General features: G+C 48.1%; 1 protein-coding gene and 1 pseudogene across 1 annotated transcript in view; one reads left to right on the top strand and one right to left on the bottom strand.

Annotated features, from left to right (window-relative positions):
* LOC101579278 (kallikrein-4-like) overlaps positions 1-2,192 on the bottom strand; it is an 8,048-nt gene extending 5,856 nt beyond the window's left edge. Inside the window, exons 1-2 of the mRNA XM_012512731.1 lie at positions 2,129-2,192; positions 1,180-1,381 (exon numbers count right to left, since the gene is read on the bottom strand). Of these exons, the coding sequence (XP_012368185.1) occupies positions 1,180-1,381; positions 2,129-2,192 (266 nt within the window). The remainder of the gene's footprint in view (positions 1-1,179; positions 1,382-2,128) is intronic.
* A 1,154-nt stretch (positions 2,193-3,346) lies between these two features.
* On the top strand, positions 3,347-5,969 carry LOC101578890 (annotated as a pseudogene).
* Positions 5,970-8,366: the final 2,397 nt, after the last annotated feature.

Here is an 8,366-nt window from a genome sequence, read left to right as displayed (position 1 = left end):
GTCCCTGTGCTTTGTTAAGCTTGTTCTAAGTAGGTGCTTTAGACCACTGAGCCATCTCACCAGCCCTAGCTCAGGTGTTTAAGTGCGTGCTGAAACAAAGCAGTCAGGCTCATGATGCCTTGGTTCGATCCCCTCATCCTCAAGCCAAACCAGACCTGCCCTGAAGGCATTCTGAGGGGAGGGGTGTGCCAAAAAGAAAAACACAAGTATTGTTAATTTTCTATTTTTGATGTGAAAATCTGTAACATATGAATTGTCATACGTTGCCCTGTTTCTGACTTTGCATCTGCTAGTTGTTTTTACTTTTGTTCATACTCATCAAAATAAAATAAAATAAATTGAAAAAAATGAGTGAAAAAATATCAACGATGAATAAAATATCAGAAACTGAAGGGAACACAGATTTAATGCTGCACCTTGCCCTAAACACACATCCTTGGATCCTGTCTTATTTCCAATGTGGATATTTTGTTCATCACGGATGTTAGCATTAGTATTAATTTGTTTAAAATCGTATGTGAAGATTTTTTTTTTCTCTGACGAGTGAGCTTTAGCCTTGTCTCACCATACACCCTGCCCTGCAGGGACGTGCCTACCTCGGTCCCCATCCACCTGGCTCTGTCCTCTCCTGTCTCTCTCCCTTGCCCCATGTCCTGTACACCCCTTGTCTACCACCTGGCTCCTTTAGGCTGGACTAAGATCCAAGCCTGCTTCTCTCAAGCCACTTACTCCTCCCCACTTTCGCACCTGGGTCACCCCAGGGACCTGCATGGTTTCTCTTCCCACATGCTGGAGTCCCTGCTGCTGGAGTCCCTGCTCCTCCTTCAGACTCAGCAAAGACAGACGAAAGTTTCTCTATCCTCGCGAAGTGGCTCTCCTAGCCACGCCTGCCATTTGACTATAGCCCCGTGCTTCCTCCAGGTCTAGGGTTTCAAATCTCATCTCTGGCCAAGCCCAGCCTCTGGGCCTGGGGCTCTCTCTCTGGTACAGCCGCTCTGCAGTGTTGCAACACGACCCTCGGCCAAGACTCCGGGCAGTCTATTCCACCCTAGCCTGGGCCTTGCCCCTCACTTCCCTGCATTCCTCGCCCACAAGGTCTGGCCCAGGAGAATCCCCGCCCTCCCACTCCAGCTCGCTGCCCACCCCGCTCCCCTCAGACACGCTCCCGTGTTTGCTCACTCCTTCCAGCAGTGCGCGGCTGTCAGTACCCACTGCGGATGCACGAAGACTCCAGAGCAGCGCCGCCTGCCGTCAACGAATAGTGCCGCCTGCCAGGGCTGCGAGTGTGGCAAGCAATCAAAGCCACCCGAAATGAGTTCGCTGACCGGGGGAAGCTCTACTTGGAGCTCACTGCTGCTTCCTTCCGGTGGAATCACAGCTCCTGGGGACAGAATCAGCACGCAATGGATCCGATGGGTGGTTGTGTGGGTGGGGGATCTGGTGGGAGCCCAGTGAAGATCCCGTAGGGGTCTGGTGGCGCAGCGTGACTAAGGCGCAGGTGATATCAGGAGGGCCAAGCATGGGCATGGTCTGAGGCTGTGCCTCTGGGGCTTAAGCAGGACAGTTGTGAGGCCTGACCCCTCCGCTGACTCATGGGATTCTAGCTGTGCTCCACCACCCCAGTGGCTTGACCCAGAGCCACCATACCCGCGCCCTTCCCTACAAGGACCCTCCATGCTCGGATTCTGTGGGCTGGACATGCAGAGTGGACAGCCGGGCAGAGGGCACGGTCACTCAGGGAACACATCCCAGACCTCGGCACAGCCACCTCGAGGGCTCAGGTGCAGTGACCTCTGCAGGGAAGGTAGTGGCTGCCACACTTGTGTGCGAGCTGGGGATGAAGGTGCTAATTACAGCTAACATCCTGGCACTGGCCCAGGCTGGAGTCAGGGAGGAGTATCTAAGCTGCTTTCAGATTAGCGGTTGAGATGGGATAACTGTGGGCTCAGATACAATAGGGACTTTGCTCAGCTATGAGGTAGCAGTGCTCAGCTCTGCATCCAGTCGCTGCCTGTCACAGCCTGCTTTCCTAGCCTGGTGCCATGCACACCCCCAGGTGGCCTATGGGCAGGGCAGGATTCCACACTGTGGGTACACAAAGGCTACCCACATCCCCACACTCAGGTACCTGCAGCTGTGTGGATGAGGTATCCCAGGAGACCGATCCAGAGGGTTTGTGCTGTGGTCCCCATGTCTGCACCTGTTAGGGAGGGGACAGGATGACTCTGGGGCTTCCCTTACCCTTCCAGGAGCAGCCAGAAAGGACCCCTCCTGCCTGGACTCTGAGACCCTGGTCGTGGAACCACAACATAGGACAGAGGTTCTCACCCTCTGCATTGCTGACATCTATCCATGTCCTGCATCCAGGCATGGACCCAGGACATCCCCTGAGACCTCCAATGTCCCTGAGCCATCCCACTGCCCACTCCTGACTGTTGCATGGAGAGCCTTCATGCTGGGCACTGTCCTGTTTACTGCAGTGTGTGTTACACCCCATGCTAAGTGCTCCCTCCCCGACCCCGGACAGAAGGAACACCAAAAGGCCCACTTACTGTCCAGGTCCTGGGAGAAGACAGTGTGAGCTCTACCTCTGAGGAGAGAGAAAGGCAGGGAGACTGAGGATGGAGTCGCAGTGAGGGACAGAGACAGAGATACCGAGACTGTGGCTGAACCCTGGAGCAGGGAAGGTGAGTACCAGACAAAGAAGTCTAGGGGTCGTGAAGGTGAAGGATACTGAGACGGAAATACAGGTGTTCTCAGCAGAGAGGTTCAGGGCCCAGCCCTGTGCCCAGATGCTGCAGTGAGCATGTGACATATAGTGGCTGTCTTTCACAGCCAGCTCAGGATACAGGAAATGGTAGTATCTGTTTCCACAGAGGGAAGAGATGTGAAGAAACTGCATAACACGTGGAGAAGGGCACCGCAATCTGTGCTCTTCAAATCGCACTGAAACTGGGCCTGCTGGCAGCTCTGAGGCCAAGAGAATCTCAAAATCCTTGCTGTTCACAGAGTCCAAGCGGTGGTTTAAAGCCAAGAGTAGAAACACGCAGGTGGACAGAGACAAACAAGAGGCTGCAACTCAAAGGGCGGGAAGCACAGATGAGGCTCTGGCTAGGAGAAGGCAGGGTAGTTCACCTGGCTTTGGCTCCTGGGGTCCTAGTGCATGGCTGTCCAGTGCAGGGCTGGCCTCTGTGGGCTGCTGCTGTCCAGAGCCTTCCAGTGTCTTATGAGGACTACGATGAGGGCTGGCTTGCCCGTGGGCTTGCCTGAAACATGATGGCCTCAAGGTAGCATTTCTGTACATACACTCCCTGCAGCTGTCCTCTTTCTAAGTAGATCAGCATACATGGAGCAGGGGTCTGGGGAGGGCACCCCGGAAACTAGTGAGCACCTCTGCCTGGTCTCTGCAGCTCTGTCTCACTGGGATCCCTGTCTCTCTGCTGTTCCCTTCAGTCTAGTGCTTTTTGCTTCCCTTTGGCTTCTCTCATCCACTTTCTGGCTTGGATTCTTGTCCTTTAAGTGCTTTTTTTTGTGTTTTAAATCTACATTAATGTAAGCCAGTGTGCATGGAATCAAGATAAATATCTCTCTCTCTCTCTCTCTCTCTCTCTCTCTCTCTCTCTCTCTCTCAGGGAATTTTATCCAGTGCCTTTTTACTGAGCTCAATCCCAAACATCTTTTTCATTGCAAGCAGATGAAGCTGGACATTAGTCATATGTAGGAGGGCAGGATGAGGCCTCATTGCCGAAAACAGTCAAGCTCCCTCAGTTTTGAGAAAAACATCCTGTTTGGACAACATGAACTATTAGTCACTAGGCACCCTTGTGTCTTGGAACTTTGCAAAGGTTTAAATAAACATCAGTACTGTTGTTCAGGGGTCCTTGGCCAATCAGGCATGGTCCACCAGCTGATGTCAGCTATTATCTATTGTCTTTGTTTTCTGAATCCTCTTCTCCCGGGACTATTGAGGGACCAACATATCCCTACATTTGGTGCCTGCAACAGAGACCCCTGGCAAGGAGATTTTGGTAGGTTGCAGGACATTCTCATGAATCTTCTGGCAACAGGTAGGGGTTACAGATTGGTGGGTCAATAGTTAGCGTTGGAGTATTATATTAACAATTATCAGGTGAAAAATATGAGGCATGGAGGTCTACTGACCTTAAAATATGAGCTTAAAGAGAGAAATAGGGAGGTGGGAGTTTGCAGAATCGCTGCAACAACTTGTGCTGCTCCTCAACTTTAGGTCCTCTTCCCCCCAGAAGGCAAAGTGCACGTCATTTCTGAGCTGAATGATTGCAACACTGCCGAAGAAGGGACTGGGGAGATGGCTCAGTAGGATAAGTGCTTGACTGGCAAACACAAGGATCTGAGTTCAGTCCCCGGTTCTGCAAAAAAACAAAAAACAAAAAACAAAAAACAAAACAAAACAACAACAACAAAAAACCCCCCCCAAAAACAAAAAAAAAAAAAAAACCCAAACAAACAAACAAACAAACAAACAAAAACCCCAAAAACGGAAGCAGCACTACTGAAGAAATAATGTGGAAAGGGACCAAAGAAAACTTTTGCCCCCCCTATACAAAAATTGCATAGCATGATGCCTCATAGCCCTGATTTACCCAGGGAGGCTCTAGGGGTTGGCTCCCCAGAGACTGAGGCCAAGCCAAGTGAACAAAAGTCCAGGGTAGAGAAGAAGAAAGAAACCAGAGGGAATGGTCCAAGCCTTGGCCTTGAGAAGACAAGAAGGGCTCAATGCAGCAAGCCAGCAGAGAAGAATAAAAAGGAAAAATTAATTCCTACTGATTCTGAATTTGAGGAGATTGTCCAGACTGTGCTACGCAAGTCCCTCAAGGTGTGCTTGGAGCCTTCCTGTGTCAACCAACAGTGTTTATGCAGTCAGACAAAGAACCAGGCATCATGGCTTCTGATACTGATGGAGATGATGCCAGTGGGGAGAAGGTGATGGTACCTCACATACCAGAGACTTCAGTTTCTGTGGAAGATAAAGTTACCTCAGAGATGAGCACATCTGAGCCAGGTCAGGCAATTCCTGTACTCTCGGAGGAGAAAGTTGATAGAGAGTACTTAGGCAAAAGAAAGAAGGAGTCTCAAGATGAAAAAATGGAGACACCCAAAGATGGACATGAGCACAGACAGAGAGACCAACTAAAGGATATGTAAAATCATTCTCAGACCAGAGACCAGACCACCCCCCGCAAAAGAAAGAAAGAAAGAGAAATGTTGTTGGACATTGTATAGTCTGGGTTTGGTGTTACTCTCCAAGCTGTAGGAAATGGAGGCAGCTGTGTAGGAACATTGACCCTCCGGTTCTCCCAGATAATTGGTTCTGTCACTAGAATACAGCCTTGGATTTTAAGTGCTGTGATATTCCTGAGAAGACCTAGACAGGAATTGAGAGTGAAGTGGTCCATGCCTCCTGTATCCCAGGATGCATCATCTGGGCCAAGCAGTACGGTTACCCTGGGTGGCTAGGCTTGGTAGAATCTGACCCTGACTTGGAGGAGTACAATCTTTCTGCATCTCATTTTGATTCTCTTCTATCTAAATACCATGTGACTTTTTTTTTTGATAAACAGTTTCTCTTGCTTGGATTCCAGTGGACATGCTAAAGAATTTCCAAGAGCTGTCCCTCAAGCAAACAGGAGTGAAAGAGTGCAGGAACAAGGACTACACTCAGATACTGGAAGTAGCCATAATGATGGCTCATAAAGCAGAGCAGACCAACATTGAGGATCGGGTTAACTTATTTGGCTTCTGGAACCGATACTGTGGATCTGACAGCAATGAAGAAAAACAAGACTTAATGCTGCCTGGGGCTAACAGGCCTGAGTCTAACGTGGAGAAAGAAGAGGATGAGTTAGAGATGGAGGAGAAAGAGCAAAAAGACCCAACTTTGTCTCGTCCTGAATCACCCAAGATGAAGGCTACAAACCCCAAGCTGAAAGGCACGTCAGATGGACAAGACAAGATCCTGAAAAAGAGGGGGCTGGGGAAATGGCTCAGTGGAATATGCACTTCCCTAGCAAGTGCAAGGGCCTGAGTTCAATCCCCGGTTCTGAAAAAAAAAAATCCTGAAAAAGAAGGTAACCAAGTGATGTCAGCACAGTGACACCACAGTGCACACCGCACCCACAATGGAAAAGGAAGTAGAACCCAGGAATCCAGGACTGGACCAGCCAGGATCTAAGAAAAGATTTCATGTTCCCCAAAGCAAGACTTCAGCATTCATCCTGTCTGAGGGAAAGGAAGTTAGAATGGTGCCAACACGTCTCTGCCCCCAGCTCATCATAGGGCCTTTCCTTTGGAGGGAAAAGAAAGTGCTGGACCCCAAGTTCTGCTGATTTGAGAGCATGGCAGAGTCTTCCTTGAAGGTGAAGCCTCCACTGAGCTGGACCTGGAGCAAGTCATGGAAGATCCTGGAAGAAATTCAGAGGAAAGAGGGGAACTGTGAGACTGCGATGATGCAGGGGCTTCTCTGGGCCTCTTTGATAACTAATGGTGTTCTCCTGCCCTCTTCTTAGCCCCTCAAGCAACAGGGAGCTCCTTTCAGTTTACTCTCTGGCTTGTTTCTAAGTATTTGAGTTATTAATGGCTACAAGGTTCAAGAGCTTCTCATCTTATATTAATAAAGTAGGTTGCATGTGAAAAGCAAGAGAAATAGGTTTTGGAAAAGCCAAAAAGGAAAAAGGTAGATTGAGTTAAAAATGGGACAAACATAGTCTCAAAAGCACAGAGGTACATATCTGCAGAAGTGGTTTTGGCATGCTTTATTCCTGTACTTATGCTTCTTTTCTGAACTGTTATTAAAAGGGGTTTTACAACCACAAAGGGCTCAACTTGAGGCTCTTCTTTGAAAGCAAGTCCTGAGCCTCTGGTCTTGCTCAGTTAAATAAGGAAGATGCCTTGGAGGACAAAGTGGATCTTTCTTCACCAGAGAAGTGTTTCCCCCCAAATTTCATTTAGCAAAATTTGATGATTTTAACTGAGCCACAGGGTGCAATCCCAGCCTTCTCAACGCAGAGAAATTTTGTGGTGTCACAGATTGGAACTTCTGCCTCTCAGGGAATAGAGTAGTTTTCTTTATCTTCTTGAAATTGGCACTAAAGGAAACCAAAAGGTCAGGGGAGCTCATGGAGGGTTTTCAATGTATGTACCCGCTTCCTTTTTAAGTCCCTGACCATCCTGGACAAGTTATATAGCTTTGAGAAGTGTTATCCTTTGAAACCTTTCAAGAATTGAACAAGCTTTTGATACTTATGGTCTTACTGCTCTGTTCACCCTGAGCTTAATAGAAATCCTAGAACAACATATTATGGCCCTAACAGATTGGAAAAGGATAGCTGGAGCATGTGAAAATCCAGGAGATCATTATTATTTTTTATGTATTTAGTACAGGGTCTGCCATGTCTCACTATGTAGATTGGACTCATAGTGATCCTCCAGTTTTCAGCCTCCCAAGTGCTGGGATTATAAAGACACAGGACCCCTCCCAATCTCAGTGGCTTTCTCAGCATGCCCTGTGGGTGGAGCCAGCCTGGCTTGTAGTGCTGTGGATCGAACCCTAGTTCCTGCACCCAGGAGATTATTTGTTGTGGAAATGAATGTCCTTTGAAAATTGCAAGGACGAGGCAGCTTGTAATTCTGCTCACCATGTAACCATTACAAAAGATGTGCTAGTCGGGGAAGGTGCCTTTGCTATCACAAGCAATCAACTGACCTTTAATTGCAACTAAATGAGCAAATTAAAATGGTTACCACTAGGGCCTGGAGGGAACTTACTCTGAAGAGTGGGGCATCCCTTAATTTGGCTTTCATTCATCAGGGCTGAGATGAATCTTTTCAAGATTTTGCAGCATACTTATTGCAAGCTAGTGTGAGGACCATCAGTGACACAGAGGATAGCAAATTAACAGTGAAACAATTGGCTTTTGAAAATGCACATAAATGATGTAAAGAAGCGTTAAGAGTCCACAAAAAGCAGGCTATGCTGCTTGAGATGACTCAGATTTGTGCAGATATTGGCACCTCATCTGTGCAGGGGGCTGCCTTGGCAGTAACTATCACTCAGGTTATTCAACAAAAGTCTAATTTTGGTCTGCAAACTTAGGTTGATAACCATCCAGAAGACAAGCTTATTGTTATTATCAAACAAAATTAGAGAAAAAAGGAGGGCTGCAAGGAAAGCCAACATTTTGGCCCTAACCTAAGGTCAATTAAGACTCAGGACATATGAGAAGTTGTACTGTAATGTCATGTAACTCGGTAGTGTCCCAAATTTTCTGATCAAGAAGATTATGGGGCCAAAGAGGAAAGTGATCGATGATGGAGAGTGTGCCTAAGGA

This window comes from Octodon degus, unplaced genomic scaffold (assembly GCF_000260255.1).
Source record: "Octodon degus isolate 3935 unplaced genomic scaffold, OctDeg1.0 scaffold00268, whole genome shotgun sequence".
NCBI lineage: Eukaryota > Metazoa > Chordata > Mammalia > Rodentia > Octodontidae > Octodon > Octodon degus.
This window is presented reverse-complemented; position numbering and strand designations above follow the sequence as displayed.